The sequence below is a fragment of the Botrytis porri genome, assembly GCF_014898465.1.
Source record: "Botrytis porri strain MUCL 3234 chromosome Unknown BPOR_001, whole genome shotgun sequence".
In the NCBI taxonomy this organism is placed as follows: Eukaryota; Fungi; Ascomycota; class Leotiomycetes; order Helotiales; family Sclerotiniaceae; genus Botrytis; species Botrytis porri.
The window spans coordinates 2,270,326-2,293,438 of NW_024066075.1; the positions used below are offsets into that span (position 1 = coordinate 2,270,326).

Consider the following 23,113-nt stretch of genomic DNA (forward strand, 5'->3'; position numbering starts at 1 on the left):
TACCAGTCATCATTATAAGACATATATCTTACCATAAAGTATTTTCATACGTGATAACACGATTTCTTTACCGCGTTTTCTAGATAATAACCAACGAGTCAACCTGGACATTTGACTGCGCCGGTTTGCAGTATGGACGAGGGGGAGAGAAAAACTTTCGAGGAGCGTTCAAAGGCTCTGCGAGTCGAATTGAAAGTATGGGAAAGGGATTTTCAAAACAATAACGAAGGCCGCAAAGCCTCAAGGGAGGATATCAAAGCGAACCCGGACATTGGTATAATTTCTACATTTGCGCATTTTCCCTAGTAATTATACTTACATTTCTGCAGCCTCGAAATATAAGGAGTTTAACAGAGTACGCGACATACTCTCTGGAAAGATTTCCCATATACCTCCACCAGCTCCTAAACCAACACCCCGAAAGAGAAGACATGAAGAAGGTCAGGATGAAACACCCCAAAAGCGTGCGCATGTCGATAGAACACCCTCGAAGAATACAATATTACCATGGGATGTCGACCCTTATCATTCGCCTTCTGTTATGAGAAATCTATTTGCTACACCTTCGAAAAAAACCGCAATTGGACCAACACCACAAAAGGATGGGCAAGTTCTTGGGTTGTTTGACTTGGATCCAGACAGTGCCGCAGATTCTCCTTCCACTGCTCCTGGGGTAATGGGGAAAACAGCCAGCATGGAAGCAACTCCTCGAAAGAATGGACATGGAATGACTCCAGTAAGCTCAAGAGCAATCATGCACAGCAATACGCCCTCATCAAGAAGGACCTTGTTGTTTAGTACGCCTTTGAAGAATAAGATTGCCAATGGTCAAGGATCAACAACACCTTCATCAGTATCAAAGCTACATTTTAGTACACCATCGTTCTTGAGAAGAGATAGCCAACGGATACGAATGCCGGCTCTCGATGAAAATGAAGAAGGCCCACCCGATTCTCCAGAAATAATCCGAGGTCCTCGAAAACCAATGATCAAAAGTCTAAGCAGTATGCTCGCTGGTCTCCGGAAGATGGAAGAAGATGCTGCAGAAGATGATTTAGAGGCTCTTCGTGAAATGGAAGCCGAGACGTCCAACCCGTCCAACCCCACATCAAAACCAAAATCAAACCCACAATCGACAGCTCCACCAATCAGCTCGACAACTGCCTCGTCATCAAAACTACCGATCGAAGAGCCCCTTTCAGAAGACACAATTCTGGTTAAAGAGAGTCAACCACAAGAGTTGCTGGGTGGTTTCGACGATGAAGCTATGTACGATTCCGAGCCCGAAGAAGCGACAGAGGCACCTACAAAAACCTACAAAAAGAGAGGTCAAAAGCGTACCACCCGTCGCGTAAATCTCAAGCCGAACCGTACCAAGCCCTCTGAGCCCATGCCATCTACAAATTACCACAATGTGTCAGAAAGCGAAGACGAACTCGCGCTTCCTCATACTCGCCTGGAAACTATACCCGAAACTCAACTTGATGATGAGCTCCCTTCGCCTGACGATGACGAATTCCCACATCCTGATGAATTTCCACTTGACGGTCGCAACTTTGATTCCGATTCCGCTTCAGAATACACAGCTTCAGAAGGAGGAACGCGATACAGAAGACCAGATCAAGATAAGACGAAAAAGAAAAATCGAGAGGCTAACAAGGACGGCAAGGTCAAGAAGGCTGCCAGGAAGATCAAAGCTACAGCAGGCAGTCTACAGAATTACAAGAGGCTGAAGTTGAGGAATAGTGGAGCAAAGGGTGGACCAGGGGTTGGCAGTAGATTTAGGAGGAGAAAGTAAGGGCTGCAACTTGAGTGCGAGATTTAGGGAGGAACGCAAAAGAGACGCGCCAGGAAGTCTAGAATTTTGGTTTGTGAAGAGATACCTGGATTGATATACACTTGGAAATACCCACCAGGAGACACTGTGAAGCCTAGATCTGAGTTGCTTTTAGAATACCCAATAAAAACATAATACTTATATGTAAAGTCACTTACCTCGAACCTCTTTTCCTCTTAGATAGATGGCTCTGACATTCTAACATTAGTTGGACAGCAAATACGAGCGGAGTACAGTTATGTAATATGTAAGATTCTGTGCATGTAGAACGTATAAATTGATTGATTTGTTATTTAGTTTTTTTCATCCGGATACTCACAATGCTCTTTCAACAGCCAAGCAGGTTCCTCAGCATACCACGGACCATGCACCCTATGAACTCTTCACTCTTCTGGTAACCTCTATCCTCTGCCCTTCGCATCTTTGCTCAACGTTTGCCTGACCATGTCTGGTCCGGTTCCTGCCTGAATTCTTCATCATTATCCCTTCCCATTTTTTATTTCTAGGCCAAGTTCTGATCTTACGATACCAGATCCAAATACCAGATTGGATCTGGCGACTGGATTCTATCAATCACGTCACTATTCTATATGGTTAGGCCAAAGAGATTGAGACACACTATTTATTTAAAATTATTTATCTTAATTCATGAAGTGGCAATCATCCAGATGCTCACCTCGGTATTTGCAAATTATCGACTAACACAAGGATCGAATTAACTGAGTTAGGCTCAACATAAAACCTGCATCTTTGAGCGACAACGACAATAAACCATAAACAAAGAAACGTTGACTGTCCGACGGACTATAATTAGGTCGTCACCTATGACTCGCAACTGAGACATAACTAGCTAACCTCAAAATCCTCCGCAATTCTTTATGCGGACGAGGGGAAGCACTTATTGACCCATCGTATCCTCAATTAAAATTTCTAATACTAAAGCCGCTTCTGTCTGAAAGAACACAGTACCTAAGACTGGTGAAAACTCGGCATCAATGCCCCTCCCTACACCCCTCCCTACACGCCTGCTTACACCCTTTCAGACCACACATCCAATTCGTAATTGAGATCCGGTCTCTTCGAATAAGATTTCTTTGCCTCTGTAGGCTTTTTCTTTTAACCAACTCACAATATACCACAGAAAGTCACAATTCTACAGCAACAAATTACAAAGTTACGCTAGCAACACATGTCATTATATATATATAAAATACGATTTCACGCTAGCGAGTTATTATTTTATCAATTGAAAGTAAAAGCACAAAAGATACAGCAGAATGGAAACTGTGTCACAGATTTTCTGGAAAAGACACCACCTTTCTAATGGATGGCCCTTCCAAAGACCTGATCGGTAAGATCCATCACAGCCCTTAAAATTTTTAACAATTTATCTGCGGTTTTCATTCTCTTGCTTTTTACCTCAATACTTACTGTTTCTTCCCTCGGTCCCTGTCTAATTTCTTGTCATTCTTTCTTTCCCGTATAATGAAACTTTTGGAAGCATAATTCTTTACCAACTAATAAACCAGTAGGTTCCTAGCAATTCGACATTGAAGGCTCTTTATGATATCAGCTGGATTGTCTTTGTGATAATTGTGATTCTAAGATGGCCTTGATGAAGTCTTTGTTGTATATATCGTGAATTCGAAATGACTTCTAAGCAACAGTCATTTTCGCTTATGGTAATGGACATAGAATGTCTTTACATCTTATGGTTGTGAAGTTGCGGGAATCTCTAAGCAATGACAACTTGTAATAATGGCAGTAAAGAATTTTGAATACTAAAAAATAAATAGTCTTCATACCCAAGATTATGAAAATCTACGAGGTGAAGCCCTGGCCACGTATCTTCTATTCAAAACTTGTTTTCCCCAGCGTTTGATCTCTGTATTTAGCTAGACCACAGATCTTTCGGATTTCATGACAAGGAATTTGGGCAGGTAGATTCAAACAGAAGATCAATTGGATTAGATGACTGCGCGTTGAAAAGAGTATGAAGATCGATTGCATTAGATGTACGCGTCCAAAAAAGTATGAAGATCCACCGCAAACAAAGATTATGCCTCTTGTACTCAGGCTTCTAGGAAGAATGCAACTTTGCCGCTAGATAAATGCCAAGTTACCCCTCTTAGGTGATTTACGGACTTGTGGCGTGTGCGCCTGAACTCGATATTTCTTGCTCTATGGCCGCACAAGTAAATTACCGATTCATGAGGTGATACATGGGGTACTGGTGTTTTATTATCCGTGGATGTGCGACTTGATTTTATCCTTTAAAATTTCAAGAGAAGAGTTCTTTGAGAAGACTTGACTTAACTGGATGTATGGGCAGCCGGTTCTCGTGTGTCTCGGGTTGGGTATATTTCGACGGTGAATCGGCTCTATTCACTAAATAAGGGAGTTCAATTACGACTGTTTTAATAGCCGTATTTATAGTTTTGCTTCTCAAAGCGCTTCATACGAACACACAGTAATGATTGGATGTAGCAAAGCTTGATCCATATCACTTGGTAATTTATTTCTGCAATTTAAGAGTTACAAAATACTACCAATTTTCTGTCAGTCCAAGGCCAGGCAAATGCAAATTCCCGGTTTTGTCCCGAGATTGGATAGGAAAACATCACTAGTTGCAATAGATATCTTTTGTGCAAGCTAACAACGAGTCTCTTGGCAAGCTCGTGTATCTTTTCACCCTAACCCATCACAGCAAGAATCTGGGTTTTGACTTGCCAAGATACGGAAACCTTCTTCTTCAGCTTAACAGAATAATGGTGCAATTGATTGCTCTCATTCTTGTGTTGAATGTGGGACGAACTCGCTTGAGGGCAATCAGTGGTGCTCATTGTAAAGGATTTTAGCCCTATTTCGATCTAGCCATCTCCGCTTATAATAGAACGCGTTCCGAACATTCGTTTTTGGTCCATCGTCCCATGTCTGTATTAAAAGCCCACATCGAAATCGGTCAAACTGAACCAACAAATCGAAGGAGTAGGTTAACGGTGAGGATGAATTGAAGAATGTGATGAACAAATTGAGGACAAAAATGTCTTATAGAATTATCTTCTAGAGCATATATATGTCAGCAACGAATTGATGCAAAAAGAGTTTGAAACTTTTCTTCAAGATCTTACAGGGGCTAGGGTCGTTATATATGAGAGACCTTCCTTTCCCCACTAATAACTAAGCTAAGAAAACCATGATGATTCATTCGGATTTGCTAATCTATGCCTTCATTGGGTATGATCAGAGGATCGTTGCGCTGAGGGCAATCATCTTATCCAGAACTCACGCATTACAGGAGATACTCGGCGAGAACCAGCTAAAATTTAACTCAAGCTTGGGTAAATACCGATGGTCGCCTATTCCCGACGGACTCATTAGCGAATCCCATTGCAGGAATGATAATAGCGCGCAGACCTGACACTTGGCAGTAGATCCGTCATTGATCGAAAACGCTCTTCGGGTCGACTTGTCAATTTCCATCGATGCGGAACATAATTGAACACTAGCCAGCCTCTGATCAAGAATAGTCTACAAGTTACTTAAGTAGTGAGTATAGTATATCCATCATTATATTGATACACCCTTAGAATAATATAACAAATCATGTTTCTTTCACCAACCGAATGGACGATTGCTCTGTATGCTTTCACAATATTGCTTTATGTAGGGATAATACTACTGTGAATATTTTTTGGTGATGTTATTTGGCGATCGCGATCCGAATTAGATACCGTTTCCCCTGCATAACCGAAAACGCCACAGCCGTTAACATGCACGGTCATTTTCCTTAATCCGACATCAATGTTGATATCTCAATTCATATACAAGTCGATCGGGACATTAATAATATGTTTCCGACCTCACATGAGAGGTGAGCTATCTTTCTCTATTCGGTGGGGTGCGGGGGACACATCGAGAAAGTATTGATCCTTGCCGCCCTAAGTCACTTATAAGCGATGGAAGATTGGTTTGTTCCGTAGGTACGTAAATCATACACTAATTGAGAAGTTTATTTTACACCGAAAACTAGTTTGCTTCTACCTAGCAATTGTCTGTGAACTTGTATATATGTAGAGCTCTAGATTTTACAGTCTATCACGGATATGGTTTTAAGGAAATAGGGATTGACTATAGTACACTGAATTAGTGCTGAGCGAGACCATGCTTCTACAGGCCAACGGACCTCCTTTACCTTTTCAGGCTAACTCCCTTCTACTACATCTTTCATGAGCGACCATGTACCCGAATGACAAGTGCGGATCTTGCCGCTCTAATAACGGATAGAATCTGGATACTGATCTCCTCGTTTCGAGAAAGGAACTCGACTTCTATTCACACCGCATATCAAGTATACTTCCGCATTTCTGGGACGAATTAGCACATTTTTACATTTCAATTATCTTATTCCATTAAATCAAGTCTTCTTTCAGATCCAGCACAATATTCCCATAACTCGATCACATTTCTTTCGAAGTGTATGAAGGATTTCCGACAAACCAATAGATCGACTGTTGTACACGAGCCGAATTTTACCCGAACCTCTTGATTTAGTATACTCCCTGACAATAACCCAAACTCCTTAACATTGATCATTAACCAAATCTATCATCCTATTAATCCCCAATTGTGATCTCTTCATATCATTATCATTCACATCCACTGTCTGCTTCCCTCTCATCATTGGCATCAATCTCCCCACCTCAACTTCAGTATTCTGCTTCCACGTTACTACCGAAGCATTAATCGCAGGAACGAAGATCTGTAAGTAGAACGTTCAGAGCTTGATTGCGCATGATACTCATAATTCCGTAGAAAGTTCAACAACATACCCATCAAACACTCATAATGAATCACCGCCTTGTCGAAAACAATGGAGCTAGGTCTCGGACCTCACTGCCGTGGGTAGATCATGAAAGTGTCATCCAAACGAACTTAACAAGACATAAGGATGCGTTTTTCTTCGTTGATAGAAAGACTTCCAATAACGAAGAAACTTTGTCCAACGAAGAAGGTCCTTCCGTTGCGGCCAAGGACGATATGCCAACCAATGAAGAAAGCTCGGATGACAATACACAATGTCAGGAATGCCATTGGAATATTTATAAAGCTCCAAAATTTATCGTATTGCACCCATGCAATTGCATTTTTCACTTTGATTGCATAAAAGATAAATTTTATGAAGATCCAAAGTGCCCTAAATGCAATACAGACACTATGAAGCTTCGTCGCATGACTATCCTTGAGGGTCGTTTTGTCGACAAGCCACTCGAGCTTGAATACGTCAGAAAATGTATCGAGAATCGGAGAACAGATCACCAGATGTATCTATCTTCAGCCCCAGAAAGTCAGTCTGAGAACGTTCCTTACTCTCGTGGGGATCTTATCGCCCTTCGGCGATTGGTCTACGAAAAGACGTTGTACTGTCATTCTGCTCGCTCAGGGCAAGCCCTTGACTCCATCGAAATCTGCAAGCAGATTTTTAGACACGATCCTGATGCGAAGGGTCTCATGCGTGCTTGGATAAAACTCGAGATTCAAGCATTGAAGCAGATTACAATAGTACCCGATCACGGGGATTCATTTGAATATGTTGTAATGGCTACTCTTCAGATGGAGAATACCACCGAGGAACAGAAGAAGAAGAAGGATTATGCGGTATACATAGTGAGAAAGACTTTGGACGATTATACCGATTTGTTCTTGCATTCGGCCCATGCGTTCCTGACAAGCTTCTGTCAGACGCTGGAAGAATGGAATCGCGCTGCGACCTATCCTCAAAAGGAGCCATGCAATTCCAATACGGTAACATCTCCACCTGCGAGGCCCTCTAGACCTGGTTTCAACCGATCATCAGGACCGAGTTTCGCTTACATGAGATGGAGTCCTGAATACATTGGGAGCTTCAATACTACACAGATTATTAGTACTGCATCTCCCACAACCGCAGCACAGCCTGTTGCGCATTCAGTTGATCAGAATGTGCCACAGGTGACTACTCCTTCTTCCGTTACGCATTTGGAACATATATCCAGATCGGTCACGCTATCTTCTGCTCCTGTCTCTGTGAAGTCTTACCCGGTCCTCGGTGATAACAACACAAGATGCACCGTCACGGAATGTGTAGAGAGCCTCGATTATTCTCCAAACAAAAGAGATCGCGGTATTTTCTCTCGGTTAAGATCCTGGAAAGCACGAGCCAAATTCTCTCGTTCCCAGTTCCATTCTGTTCGACTTGATGAAGCCAACCTCCAATATATGTTGGCAGATTTAGAGCAGTCGACCGCTAACTTGGCGATAGCTGGCAATGTAAAAGATGGCCAGATTCAAGGTATTGAGAATGCCTCTCCTGCTGAAGCTGATCGGCGCGAAAAGTTCTCTAGTAAATTTACTAAAATTTCTCGATTTGTGAGGAAATCCATCAAGAAACCTTACATCAAGAAATCCTCCAAGGGACTCGAGTGGGAGAAAGAGCAAGATATCAGATGAAAAATGAGGTTGCATAGATTAAAGAGAAAGATTCTGATGTAAGTACCTAATCAATGGTCTTGAGATTGTAATTCTTTTACATGTAAGCTAACTTTTCCTGCTTTCCTAGGATAGTAATACATTAAATAAAGGGTTTATGAAGTGGAAAGGGTGCATTGTATATTTTGATGGTATCAAAATCTTTATCGCTTTCTACTCTGGTAAGTTATATCTTTATCACTCGAATATGTAAAAAGTCCAGTTTCGCAAAGGACTCCGAGGAAATTAAGAGAGTTCAAGACCTAGGCCCAAGACTCTACAGCCCCCCAATTTGTATAAACTCTAGAGTTCATCATCAATACTCCCATAATCTTTGAATCAAATTAAAGGAATGAAATGAGTATTCATGAATATTACGATTTTTAATTTACAATGAGGGCTCTGCTTTTCTATTGCCCTTAGGTATCTGATCAAGCCGTGGCAACACTCTGTGGATAGTTTTGATTATCACTAACATAGTGTAAGAGACTCCCCGATGCCTATTGTGTAGGCATGCAAGAAGAAAGAAAATTGGATACCATCCGGGAAGGCGAGCGGTAAAGGGTTTCAACTTTCTACAGCCAGTAATCTTTTAAAATCGTTTTTCATTGCTCATTTCGGTGGTACAGCTTTTCTCGTAAGCTGGGGGATAGGTAATTTTGGGTTCACAAGGTACAGTATTAGTTTTGTGGGCTGGGATTGTATGTATATTTGGGGGTTTTCACATGTGTTTCTATAGTTTAGCTAGTCTAAAGATCGAAGACTTTTTCTATATCATGCCAGCCAGTGATGAAGATGGAACTTGAATATGTAAGAAATATATTGAAAAGCCAGATAATTAAAACATAAAGTTTGCAGCTTGTGATGAGAGCTTCCTTACGACAGAATGCATTACAACGTGGGGAAGTAGGAGGTGCCTAGCCATCTTCCTATCCTTTTCCTTCCATTCAAGGTCTTGATTGTCGAACCTTAATGATGATTAGATCCATAACGTGAAAAGCAAGAGATCAACGAAGACACACATCCTCATAACCGCAGATTTCAGTACATGCCTTGTTAGCCATGACCATGAGTTACCTAGACAACTTCTTACCTCTGCGGTTGTGCGGTTGCACTAATCCAGCTAATCCGATTTAGGAATTTATTATTATGTGCCCCAAGGCTCTTCTTGGCACCAAACTACTTCGATCGATGAATTGTCTCAAGTCAAAACAAACAAGAAGGTTTACAAGGTATACTCTGCGGAAGAGGATATGAAGTGCATCTTCTTCCGATCCTGCTTTAGAGCTTTGGGATGAATCAATGAGCGGATCTTTATTCTGGAAAATTCTAAGTTCGATTGCCGCTTTTTCTACCGAGCGAGGCGAAATAGTGCAAACTCTACCTAGGTATCTTGAAGGTAGTGCAGAGCCCTCTAGTTTTTTCCGTTGTCAAAATGAATATCTACCAGTATCGTTAAATTATCACTTGAATTTTTATTGCACATACAAAAACTATGATTAAATTGATTGCAATGTTCAAGATTTGAATGTGAAGCTATCTGGAAACCATTTGCTGTTACTCCACCATCGCGGATTGAGGGCATTCTGAGTGAACATGCATTGTGGGAAACTTCCTTCCATGGATAATAGTTTCTGTCAGATAGCCTATTAGACCGCAGGGAGAGGAAGGAGCTAGCCCGAATAGGTATATAATATATCATAAGATCGGTTTTCAGGCTCTTGTCGGGTATAGCCTAATTCAATGGTATTCTAGTCCAATTTTATTCGACTTCAGTTTTCTCAGGGATAATACCGATATGGGGGTCCAACTCCGCTTAGGCTTAATAGTTAAGACTATCCTTTCGGTTGCGGGACCTTGGCAGTAGCCCATTCTGACGTATCCTTGCTCAACAACGACGGTTGAACTAAGGAGAGCACTAGAACTCTATTTTGTAAGCACGGGATCTTATTTAGATCGGTGTTAGGGATGAACACGGAAAGTACAATTATCGTGGATCGGAATATAATCTAGATCCACAAAAATTATACTCATTAGCCTCCTCCGCACCAACAAGAGCAATTCCTTCATTGGTACTAGAGCCGAACTTAATTACTCAAAGATTCCTCGATGTCAAACGTTTATGTGCATTGTTTAGATCGAAAATCATTACAAACAAACGGGAACACTAGAGAACACCACGAGGTATCGATATTCTAGGTCTATTCCACCAATGAGATGGTGTGAACACTCTCTACAGCAGTGCCTGGCTTGGTGCTTCAGAGATTCCCATCGGGTTAGTGTTTCTCTTCGATATACTTCTATTTAAGAGTGCTCTTGCAGAAATCCAAAAAAATATTTCATGTGTGAGTTGTAGAAGGGACAACATTGATACATTTTCTCCGTGAGAGAATTTGAGACAGCGATATTCAAATTCAAGTGATATAAATCATTCGATGCGGAAGACTCAAGGTGTCAATGATACAAGAAATTCTGCATTAGCTTAGCGTCGTGTAGGTAGGATGATCTTTGTAAGGGTCTTTTTCCACACAATGCGTGGTGTGCTCTACTTCATCTCTGGTGATATAAGTGCCGAGAGTATGAAGAGTACCCAACGTGAATAATTTTGACAATGGAACATTGTTGGATGAGAGCGATATTCGTAATATCGATGGATTGGAGAGATCTTCTCAATAGATTATTACACAGACCTTTGTGCTGAGAATGCCCATTTTCGGGTACCTAAGCGGGGTTTGACCTCCTTGTTTGTGCATAAGCGTCTAGGTGGGTCTACCAATCGAACAACTTAATAGCCCACCAAGAAAGTCTATAATGACCACCATCGATAATTCTGATGGAATTTAAGCATCACCAGTTTGCGACAACGGACCTGACGCGGTATCCTCTTCAGTTGGTATTGATTTCTGAACATCATTATGATGTCTCCAACTAGGGGTATCTCTAGAGACTTAAGTGAATTTATTTAATGGGATTATCGTACTCTCGATTACCGAAATAATTAGAATCATCGGCTATTTGATTTCCTACATGATTAAATATAATGAATTCACCGTATAAATCCCAGTTAGAAGTTCAGTAATCCTCTAGAATGCGATCAAAATTCGTATGGGGTCTCTCAAATGAAGCCTGCTATAGAGATAATTGCTTGATTTTCCATCCTGGTGGGTGGGTGTACTGAATCACAGCGAGTACGCATCAAACCTTACGGAGTTGGCCGAAACCAAAGACTATCAAAAGAAATAATAGAATAGGCATATTCAGTGCAAGACCCTCTACATATTCTCTTACTCGTATCTCTTAATGCGTTTGTTGAGATACTTGGTTCTTCAAGTAATGTACCTGACTAATCTTGTGTTAAATCCGCAGTTTCAGACTCACTACCGTAGAATATTATTAATTATTCCAGTCCTCACTTCTTGGATTGAACTCACATTGAAATTTAGGAGAGTTTAGAGATGCTGGAAGGTGCTTCGAGTATCTCTGGTGCGGGCATCTAATTGCCGACTCATCTGAGTACGATTGCTCCTGCCGTTCATAGGAAATATTTTAGGCAATAAATAGCGTCAAAGGAAGGCTTGATTTTTGGATCTCTTCTGCGGGCAGAGAAATAGGTCTACCAAGCCATACTTTCTGGTAAAACTCCGCTTTTGATAATAACTTCGATGGTATCTAGCATACACAAGGCTAGATCGGCAATGTTGGAACCCGATGCTACCCAGGCGGAATCCATTAAAAGTAGCTAAGTTACCTGAAATATTAGTAATACACTAAGAAGCTGGGTATATTTAATCAACTTCCCCGCCAATTCTTTTGTGTTCTTTTCACCAAATTTCACGCCCACACAAGCGTTGATTCACATTCTTTCAATTTAACGATCTCTTCACAGCTCAACATGGCATCTACCAGAGTTTCCAACGAGATGGCCCGAGAATGTGTGATCTGTCTATCGTCACTTGATTCCAACCCTCATGAGAATGAAGACTGCCGAACATGCGAGATAATTGTTTGTTCGACCGCCTCAATTCCATCTTGTGGTCATGAAGACTTCCACTATTGCTGTTTAAAGACATGGAAGGATAAAAACTACACATGTCCCTACTGTCGGGCACCTTTCACAGTTATGAATCGCTTCCTCAACCTTGGTGTGCGTCGCTTGACGGCCCTGGTTCCACCAACTTCTTCCACTTTCCAACAGGATCGCGCTTTGTATGTATATTTCATGGGCCGAGATATTGAACGCACAAAGATATATCACTATCGACTCCTTTCTTATCCCATCGGTGGCACGTTTCACAAGTTCACCCCTCAAGAATTTGCCGGTAGCGACATCTTGCAGCGTCGAGTCCGTGATTTTATGGACCGCGAGTTTCAAATGGCATTTGTGCCTTTGCCTCTAGACATCTCCACCGGAGAGGAGAGAACTCACCAAGAGATCTCCGACTTTATTGTAGATCTTCTAAAGACATATGACCTTCGAGAAAATGTTGATGAGCTCAAAGGAGGAGTGAGATTTATTTTTGACAAGAGGCACCGTGGAGAAACATTCTTGCATGAGTTGAGAGCGTGGATTGAAAGCGGATATGACACTTTAGATCAATGGGATCAAAACACTGGGTACACAGCACCTCCCATCGTGCCTTTTAGACTTAGACCTTCAATGCCACAACGACGTGTTGCATTCATGCTAGGGGATTAGTCACTTTTTTCCTCAAATATCTGATGTTTCGACTCAGCGACCGCATTCAGCCAGCCAACCCATCATTCAAAACGCGTAAATCGTATTGTCCTTACTCTTACACACACTAGCTCTGCGAATTTTTGCATCGCAGCATAGCAACGCACGATATCCATCATGCAAATTAGCGGCACTCATACCATCTACTTCAGTCCGACAAACATCATTCATCTTCTGATCTACCTCTTCTACAAGGGCTTTAATGATTCGGCAGCCAATTTTGGATCAACATTCTACCTTCATTTATATGGCAAATCTTTTCGGAATACTAGATTCATGCTCGGATCCTTGGATGTGCACCTTCTTCTCCTATTTTTACTTTCCTTATTTTCTCTATTTGGTCACTCTATTGTTGTTTTCTGCGCTCTTCTTCTGGCGCAGTGGAATTTGTGGATATTGATTGTATACATTATAGGGATGACATTGCGAGAAGCTGAACATTTATTTGCCAGCAAGGGAGCGTAAAATACTACTCATGTTTCTCAAAATGGGTGGTGGATGCAAAAGCAAACCTAACGAGCTAGACTCTCCTGTACAACTTAATGTCTATTATTTCTCTTGTGTCGATTTTCTTATTCTTAGGCGTTAGTTTTTGTTCATGTATGGTAGTAAATAAAACGCCTAGGCTGGCTTTAAAACCAAATTATGTGTTCCATAGGAGAATACGGGTAGTCATTTAGACTCTTCGCTGCGTGGCATCGCCGACTAATATGATATTGAGGTCGAGTAGTGTGTGCACCATGCAATGTGCTCCAGAATCTCAACACACTCATCATGGAAGGAACTGTAATAGGAGCTGTGGTACCCCATCATCATGATGTCTTTCGCCCAGACTTATATCCTTTCACCGATACACACTTCTCCAAGCTATCTAAACATAATTCCAACCTTCAAATAAGAGATAACTCAGCTCTTCGATATTACTCCTTCAGCTCTGAGATTCTAACAGGCTTAAAACCCGACTTGAATGGGTGGGGTGGTTGCGGTGTAGGATTGAAACGACCCACAGTAGACTCATTGTAGTTTGGTGGTATAGTAATTCCAATGTGTGGTAAGTTGTGATGATTCTAAGGATTTTTCACAAGAACATGCCGCAAATAAAAAAACGGTACTAAATAATCTACTCAATTTAATTCTATCTCGTACTAAGTAGTCTTTTCTTCTTAAGATATTTTACCTGCAAAATGAAATGGAAGCAGTTTGAGGGTTTAAAAGAAGCAAATTATCCAAAGGCAAAAAGGGATGATTTCTGCCATCTAGATTTGAGAATATGGCAGAAGCCTGTAAGTTAAGTTTGATCACTATAGCTAGGTATAAGTCTAGATTTTTGACTAACGGGAGACCACTAATGATGTGACCCTACTTTCATACAGCCCCCATGGTTCTCTCATAATAATCATGGGAGAATGGCACCTCGTACTTTACAACATGATCAAAAATATACGGTATGTTTTTACATTTTTAAAGTTACACGGAGTATGGCGTGGCTAATTTATGAATACATAAGTTTACTTTCACAAAATATAGATTGGTCTGCTGGGCTTTTAGACTGTTTTGGAAAGTAAAAGCATAATCTGTCGAAGATGGTTCTAACGAGAATGAGTTCCTTCCCTACCTGAAAGCAAGCCTCGACACTTCCCACCCATACCTACTAAATATTTTATGCACTCTGGAACCACACGTTCGAAATCGAAAACTATTACCATAACTCTTTTTAATACTTCAACAATATACTAATACGATGAGGAAACTTCTAGAGTTTATGTTTATCATCAATACACCAATCGCATCAAAGCCTCATGGTGAGGAGTTCGTACAACGATAGATACAGTACCAGCATTACTCGTCCCCATCCTGAAAGTTGGAAACCGTCTAATTCTGTAGGTATGTCTTCCCTACGCCAATCTAAACATCCAGTACAATCCGCATATTGCCCCGGCGCACATCAGATGCTCTGCTTGTCTTCGTCTCGAGCGTTCGGCAGCATTCATCACTCTCTATCCTAAAATCGGCCTATCCTCAACAACTTTACATCAGTAACTTTCGTCTCATCTCAGCAGCGAAGGTCTATGCCAGAGTCAGACTTTCGTCCTTCCAGACGAATCTCTCAAGTACAATCCGCGGATGAACTGGAGCTCATCTGATTCTAACATTTTCCTGCGGCCTCAGATACTCCCCGCGCATTTGCACAGACGAATATTCCTTTCTCATTTACTATTCAGAATGCTAATTCCATAAGAGCAGCAACCCTCCATACAAAGTCGCATCCCTGACCAGTATCCATTGCGGAATCTCTAAAATTATCGCCGACCCGAAATTCCAAGTAGCGATCGCTAAAATAAAGGGGGAAGGACACCGAGGATGGGCCATGCGAGCATCGAAAATGAATGGCTAAACGCCGTCATAGCACCCAGAAGATAGAATTCAATACAATGTACATAGATAAAATTTACAGAGGAGGAGCTGGACACATCTATTTCCTTGCAGATAAATATAACGAAAGTTGCAAGAGCGGATATTCGCGCGCTCGTTACGATTCCTGAACTTGGAATACAACAAGAGACTCTGCGATCAACGGTAAATGGTCTACAGCCCCTTTAAATTTCATTCTTGTTCGCATAGCATAATCTGGAGGGGGAAGGGGTACTTAGACAGAAGTTGCAGCTAAAAGCTCCTCAAAGCAGATACTAGAATACGTTCGTCGCATACTCGGAGCTGCAAGTACTTGACGAATGGTAATTACACTTCCATCAACACATGAGCTCTGCTTCTTCGAGGGTTTTCAAGTTTCTCTTCTCTTCTTTCCTTCCCGCTATGGATGCCCGTCTTGCATTCAATGCTCGGCTTTTGGTTCGCAAATATCCACATCTCTCGCGGCCTCTGATTGCGTTTCTGCGATCTCCAATCATGAGTTCTATCTCTCGGTTCACAATCCTCTTCCTATCCATGCTCCCCTCCCACTTCCCACTTCCTCTTTGCAATCCGCCACTATTTCTCATCGCATACACAATTGCTAACTCACCACGCACAGATATCCTCCTAATTTCGTCAACCTCCCACCCAATTTCTTCACTCCATCTACCTCACAACTGAAGCTATATAATACATCTATTGCAACCCACAGTAGGCTTTGTTTATCTTTCCGCTGTTCAGCAAACTCGAATAATATAAAACAAGGATTGGAAGTAAATTAATGGGGGCCAATGATCATCTGAAATTAAATCTCTTTTCGACTTTCACAATAAGACATCCTCGGGAACCCTATTCTCTTTCTCTGTTGGCGGAAAAATTCAAGTTCACAATATACACATTCACAGAGGTTGAATCTACAATTAGACCATACTTAAATTTGACAACATGCCTCCAGCACCTCGTTAAGTCTATCCTTCGAGTTCCAAACCAGCGACAGGCCACTGAGGTTGGAACTACAATTTGACTATGGAGTCAATTTGAAAACATTCTTTTCAAAATGGAGGTACTCTTTAATGATAGGTATCCAAGGTCTGTAATTCGTTATGGCTTTTCAGCATTTTACAGAACGAATAAGACGGTAGCAATGTAAACAAAGACAAACTGCCACTTCAAATGTATTTTTACTCTAATCATCTGCTAGCTGCCTTCTCTTTTAACTGATTTCCAAATGAATTCAATTTAGATATGCACTCTTCACAGTCATTTTTCGTGACATGTGTTTGTTGCTTACTAGAAGTAAATAATCTAATCCCAGTTTGAAAATATTACTACCATGTTCACTAGATTCTGCAACATTATCACAGATAGTTTGTATCCCGTGACCTAAATCGCATTCAAAGCTGCAGCCATGAATGACTTCTTCACCTTGTTTAGAATTATGTAGATTGATAAATATCTAGGGTTCTTGTCTGATCTTTTCGGTCATAAGTAGATGTTGCTCTCTTTCATGACATTGATTCGCGGTTTCATTTTGGCTGAATAGATCTGGATTTCTTCTTGTAGGTCAATTGTGTGTAAATAGACTATTTACTGGCTTGCGTCTGCAGTAGCTGCGGTCTAATTTGATATGTATATATTCTGAAGATTCAGATCCTCTTACGTATGATCTTTTGTACATAGTGAGCTCCTCAGGGTATGTTTTAGAAGTGAAAGCCTATATCTTCTTCCTTATGACATCGCTCGTACGTGATATTGGCATATCAAAAATCGCAAGTACTACGACTAAGTCAACTACCCCACTTTCCGACCACCCCCTGTTTCCGACCACCTAAAAAATTCATATTATCTACACTTAAAACTTTAATAACTCAATAACTATTGAACTTCAATGAAATCGCCTGTAGAATCACTTTCTATAGCACTAGAGCTATCATCTACCTCATCTTCACGATCTCCAGCTTCAATTTGTGTACGCCTTATAGCTCTAATCCCTGCGAACTTCGAATTTGGAGATACCACAACCTTTCGCCTTTTTCTAGGTAATGCTTCATCTAATTGATATTCTAGCTTTCTAATCTTATTCTCTGCCTCTAAGAGTTCATAATCCTTAGCATCGAATCCTTTTATAATCTTGCGAAATAGTAATCTTCGTGTTGGCAAATCGATCTCCTTCTCTTGAATCATTATATCTCTATATTTTCTGATATCGGCTCCTTTTTGAGGGGTTTTCCATTGAATAAACGATGAATATATATTCCATTGAAGAATAGGATCATCATCAGATTCAGGATTAAGTGATAAAACCTCTCTATTGCTATTTTCAAGCAAAAGTCGACTCATAAGAGGTTTAGCCATATTTTTGGGCCAAAGACCACTAGCTTGCCACCCAGACTTGATATTTTGAATAGTTAAACCTTCTATTCTAGCCTTCTGATAGCAAGAAAGGAAATTGCGCTTTCCAATTGGTGAGGAATCGGATAATAGACTTAATTTATTAAGTTCGATTCGATATGCACTTTTTAGGGGTGAGAACACAGATAAATCGAGTGGTTGTAGTACGTGTGACGTATGTGGTGGGAGAAATAAGAGATATATGTTGTTATTAAAGCATTCTAACATAAATGCTGTAGTTTCATGGCTTCCGTGTCCGTCCAAAATGAGGAGTCTTGAATTTTCCGGCTGAATAGGGGTAGTTTGAGGGATATAGATCTTTTTCAGCCATTCTAAAGCTGTAGCATCTGTAGTCCATCCATTTTCTGTAGCGGTAAAGTTCCAACCCTTGAATAGAGTCAAATCTGTTGGAAACCATTGTTGTTGAACTGATTTTCCCTTATATATTACAAGGGGAGTAATGCTTTTTCCATTGGCTGAAATGCATTCTATAAAAGAGGTCCAAATTCGAGATCCAGGTTGCTTTTTTTGAATAAATCTTCGATCAGTGCTTCCTACTACTAGTCCATTAAGACCCTGACCCTCCATTATACCTGCTTCATCCATATTCCATCTGTTGGCCGGCTTAATAGCCTTGATTTCAGGGATTGCGAGGTTCCGGAACCACTTCTTAATAATATCAGATGTAGCACCTGAAACTCGTGCAGAATCGATTTGATGTTGCTTCTTAGTTCCAATATTAGGATGCCTTCGAAAAAAGCTATGTATCCATTTCTTTCCAAGTGAGGGATCCTCCCCTCGTACAATAAGGAGGTGCTCTGCCATCTCTCTGATTTGACGATGTGTAGGGCTAGTACCAAGAGCTTCCTGTACTAATATCCATTCTGCTAGTCGATTCTCCTGAATTGGAGATAACTTTTGAAGTATTTGGGCGCCTTTTTGATGCGAAACTCCACCATATATTCGATCGTGAAGTGTGGTACGTGGAACACCATAATCCAAGCTAGCTCTTCGTATGCTTGCTCCATTTGTAATCGCTCTAAGAGCCTCTGCGATATCTTCTTCGGTATATCTATTCTTCATATCACAATTATAATAATATCAAAATTTCAAATCAATTGATTAAAGCGTTGTTGAGTTATTCAAAGTATAAATTTTATAATTACTCAAAGCGGTGTGGTTTTTGAGGTGGTCGAAAAGAGGGGGTGGTCGGAAAGTGGGGTAGTTGACTTATAAGTGAGACATGCTTTGCTTCACCAGTGTCTCTTTACCATTACTACGACCTACAGACTTCTTCTTCGTACTCCGAGAATCTATCCAGGTCCATTCTTCGCCAAGTTCACATTTGGATAGATTGACTATTACTGTGTGGAAATTCCTTCGTCTCAGTACTACTTTGATCATGGAAATATGGTGTGTACATTCTGCCATGCATTCATACAAAAAGGAAGCACTTCGAAGACAGTCAAATACGCCTAAGACTACTACTCTTGTCCCTTATGCAGACTAGCTACTAACCGTCTACGTTTCCATATCTCCAGTGCCCTTCACGGTACCTAGTCCTCTTTATCTCTCCTCCCAATGCAAATCTAGCATATGACAGCTAACTCTTCCCCAAGCAATCTGCCTGCACCCTTCATGAGAAAGACTCACATCTACAAGCACACTCTGTTCAACCCTTAAGCTAACTCCTTCGATGCTTTATTCCGCCTTTTACATCGACAAACTCGTAGAATCTAGGGCTCTATACTCTCAGATAATTCGTTGAGAGATTTCCAGCTAATGTTGAAGAACGAGGTTGAAGTCGTTTTCAGGTCCATTAAGGAGAAGTGTGACGAACGAATAGGGGGAAAGGAAAATAGAGTAAGTGGTAGACATATAGCGGGACGAGTGGCTTTTCGGATGGGTACTGAATGTTAGCTAGAAAGGGAAAATATATAATTCAAAAAGAGATGGATGAGATGACTTCGCTGGTGGGTATTTTCTTATTTTCGATTTGAAGACCACAGTGAGGGTAGTGAAGATCTTGAGTAGAATTTTACATGACATTATATTCCCTCTATACTCACCAAACTCCCTCATGCAAGTTTTCCTTCTGGCTGGCTAATTCATCCCTCTCATAGCATTCTAGTCTTTAACCTCTGAACTCCCTCCCCAACCCCTTTCCGCCGTCTCAGCCAAACGACTGGCATCGCATTTCAATTTCTATCTAAGATACGATCAACAAATTAATGACGCTACCCGAGATCTAAAGCACGTGTTCCATTCTCTAGCAGGAGAGAAAGAAACTGGTTCTGATACTGACAGATTCGACAAAGAGGGTATGTAAAAGATGGGAAATATTCAGTTGTGGGCTGGGACTATGTTTCTGATACCTGCTCGTACATCTCTTTTATTTCTTACTCTATCTTTCTGTTCAGTTTCTGTGGTTGGACTTGGATTTAGACATGTCTTTTTGTTGATTTTATCTTTTTGCTTGTTTTTTCTATTTCTTTGGTATAACAGAAACCCCCTTCCTTCTAGGGGGATGGTCCTCTCGGCCCTCCTCAGCGCCTCGTATTTCTCCTTCGTGATACAAGCTACTTGCTCATAAGATTCACACTACGCGGGTGATATAAATGGAGCGAAATAAGAGTGATGTGGGCGCGTGAAAGTAGCTGTTCATGAGACATGAAGGATGGCGCGATCATATTCGGGGAGTCCCTGGAGAGATCGACTATTTGGAAGGAAAATGAGAAAGAGAGGATGAAACATAAGTCAGTAAAAAACTCTTAATGCGTGGATATTTTATTTCAAGAGGTACAATAGTAGGTGTCAATCCCTACACATTCATGCATGATGAGGAACACTTCCTTAAGCCCATCTGAACAAGAGAGGTGGTCAGGTGACGAGGACCAAGATGAAAGTAAGATGGGGGCTATAATAGAGGCATTCACACTATTTTGTTTGGACGAAACAGCCTGCCTTGGAAATCAAGACGTGTCAGGCAGCGAGTCCACTTACCGCTGCAGCGCTTTCTTACTTTGGATCTGAACTAGCTCCTGGAGAGCAGGAAAGACTGGGGCAAGAAGGTGGTGGAAAAACAATGAGGTGGAGGATTGCAGAAGAGTATCAATTGTGTAATCTGAAGATTCCGAAACACGAAGGTCCGAATTTGGATTTCAGGGAAAACGAAGAGGATTGGAGTGAGTTTCAGAGAAAGCAGGGGGAATGGGAGAGTTAATGTGGTATATTGAAGGAAAAAGAATGTTTTGAGGTGGATATGGTGAGGATCAATGGGACTATCTGGTCTTTAAAGTCTCTCATTGTGTCCCTTGGTGTATTGAGTTGTATACAAACCTGTAGATTAATTCAACTTATTTCAATTCGTCTATTACAGCTCATTCGCCACAGCAAATTAGCCGAAGACTTTCCCCTTTGGACCTCTAGTACCTACTATTTATAACCTCAGGAATATACATACTCACTCCTACTATTCATGTATTTCCACTTCCTCCCACCCGTTATCCATCCTTACCATTCCATATCGCCAGATTGGGATATGAGTAGATGAAAGAATGAGCGAGATGTACATCTGGATTGAGGTGTTTAATTTGTACGTACTTCAATTGGATGTTCAGATTGTTAACTTCACAAGTATCTTGGTAGAATGTCAGAAATTCATTGGGAATCAGGCAATTCAATAATGGAACAGCATATAAGCTTTATGCACTATCATCTTGTATTTATACAGTCATCCAAACGACAGAAAGTACGACTCTGAGTATTCGGGTGACTTGATTAGATTTAAGAGAAGATATGCTATTCTTCTACCTTAGATTCGCAAAGTGACCTTTCCTTGTCAGTTTCGATCCAATGTTGAGTCCGACTATATTGTTAAGCTTAATTGATGTATTACTGTATTTTGATGCCGAAAATCTCGGTGAGAATAATAACGGAAATCTTCATACTAATGATGAATACCCCATATTGATAGCAAGAGGTATATACCCTCATGTATATCAGGCCATTCTATCTTCGCATATTTGAGTCAAGCACTACCCAGATCCTGCAACAAACTCTATGTCTCAGAAAACGTGCAGTCTTCCATTCCATCTCTACCTCCCTAAACCACAGCGAGAATATACTTCTCAGGAACTTTATTTTACATCAGGAACCGTTCCGCATTGACTTATGTACACACTGAAATTTGGTCAATGAATTGTAGATATTCACCGTTCGGCATATCAAATTATCAGAACAAACTCTATACCATTACTACCTATACAGTAAATCATAATAATGAACATCATCCCTAGAACATCCGTCTCCCTAGTATCTACCCAACTCACCCACCTTCCTACATTTCCAACCACAAACCTCTACAACCGAGAAATCCATAAACGACAGAACCCAAGAATAGGCACTGACATCAAAATCATATTGATTAGCTGAAGAGTCACCAATATCTTTCACGCCCGTGCCAGTATAAAATCACCGAGAAATGCACCATTAAGTCTAGAACTCCCATCCCATCCCATTAATAATCACGAATATAATTGACAGTGAAAACTACCAATCTACTCTCACTTCATCTATCCATCTATCCCAATCCACTCTATCTCTACATTCCCATCTCATCTAGCACATTCTATACCATATTAACATCCCATGCCCTACGATACACGAAGCACTTTCAATTCCCCTTCCCGTAACTCGACACACCCAGCACAGCACAGCAATCCACATAATCACCTACAATTCCAACTCCTCCAATCCATCTCTGCCTACAAAACAAGACCCCTTATATTTTCGTCTCATGCCTAACCTTAACAAGTCCTTGAGCTCTCGAACAAAATACCGCAAATGAAAAAGGAGGAAGAAAGGAAGAAGTGAACACCTCCAATAAACTCTAACTTCTAGGGTCCAATGAATCCTTAACATCCCAGTATATAGACCCCCTCCCTCCCTTAATACAGATTCGAAATCCAAGCAAAGTAACACATCTTCTTGTAATAAAAGGAGATTCACATTCCGATAAGCTTGAGCTCCAAACACCAGGCTGCTGTTGATCTGAGAAGAGATATCATAAAATGATACACATAGGTATCTAACCATAGATGTTGTATCAGATCAAATTAAATAAAGTCATTTCATACTTCCCTGAATCGTCTTTATCTCCTTCCATTCCCCTCTTCCACAAGTCTCAGATCAGATCTCAAATCTCAAGTCCTAAGTCTCAATATCATTAA

General features: G+C 40.9%; 6 protein-coding genes across 6 annotated transcripts; 5 read left to right on the forward strand and 1 right to left on the reverse strand.

Annotated features, from left to right (window-relative positions):
* Positions 1-1,968, forward strand: EAF01_000608 (uncharacterized protein). The gene is made up of 2 exons (XM_038908858.1): positions 1-274; positions 330-1,968. The coding sequence occupies exons 1-2, from the start codon at positions 133-135 to the stop codon at positions 1,796-1,798; spliced, it is 1,611 nt and encodes a 536-aa protein (XP_038775764.1). The 5' UTR covers positions 1-132; the 3' UTR covers positions 1,799-1,968.
* A 4,717-nt stretch (positions 1,969-6,685) lies between these two features.
* On the forward strand, positions 6,686-8,326 carry EAF01_000609 (uncharacterized protein; the record flags this gene model as incomplete). Its single annotated transcript, XM_038908859.1, has 1 exon — positions 6,686-8,326. One exon carries the CDS (start codon positions 6,686-6,688, stop codon positions 8,324-8,326), a length of 1,641 nt encoding a protein of 546 aa, XP_038775765.1.
* A 3,910-nt stretch (positions 8,327-12,236) lies between these two features.
* Positions 12,237-13,040, forward strand: EAF01_000610 (uncharacterized protein; the record flags this gene model as incomplete). Its single annotated transcript, XM_038908860.1, has 1 exon — positions 12,237-13,040. The coding sequence occupies one exon, from the start codon at positions 12,237-12,239 to the stop codon at positions 13,038-13,040; it is 804 nt and encodes a 267-aa protein (XP_038775766.1).
* Positions 13,041-17,366: 4,326 nt separating this feature from the next.
* Positions 17,367-18,965, reverse strand: EAF01_000611 (uncharacterized protein; the record flags this gene model as incomplete). Its single annotated transcript, XM_038908861.1, has 1 exon — positions 17,367-18,965. One exon carries the CDS (start codon positions 18,963-18,965, stop codon positions 17,367-17,369), a length of 1,599 nt encoding a protein of 532 aa, XP_038775767.1.
* Positions 18,966-19,125: 160 nt separating this feature from the next.
* EAF01_000612 (uncharacterized protein) lies at positions 19,126-20,211 on the forward strand (the record flags this gene model as incomplete). Its single annotated transcript, XM_038908862.1, has 3 exons — positions 19,126-19,374; positions 19,623-19,745; positions 20,014-20,211. 3 exons carry the CDS (start codon positions 19,126-19,128, stop codon positions 20,209-20,211), a joined length of 570 nt encoding a protein of 189 aa, XP_038775768.1.
* Positions 20,212-20,781: 570 nt separating this feature from the next.
* On the forward strand, positions 20,782-21,105 carry EAF01_000613 (uncharacterized protein; the record flags this gene model as incomplete). Its single annotated transcript, XM_038908863.1, has 2 exons — positions 20,782-20,787; positions 20,842-21,105. 2 exons carry the CDS (start codon positions 20,782-20,784, stop codon positions 21,103-21,105), a joined length of 270 nt encoding a protein of 89 aa, XP_038775769.1.
* Positions 21,106-23,113: the final 2,008 nt, after the last annotated feature.

Excerpts from the sequence above, each read along its gene's own strand:
- EAF01_000608 (XM_038908858.1), top strand. The coding sequence starts at position 133 with ATGGACGAGGGGGAGAGAAAAACTTTCGAGGAGCGTTCAAAGGCTCTG. Across the intron at positions 275-329 it reads CAAAGCGAACCCGGACATTG|CCTCGAAATATAAGGAGTTT; the intron begins GTATAATTTCTA and ends ACATTTCTGCAG.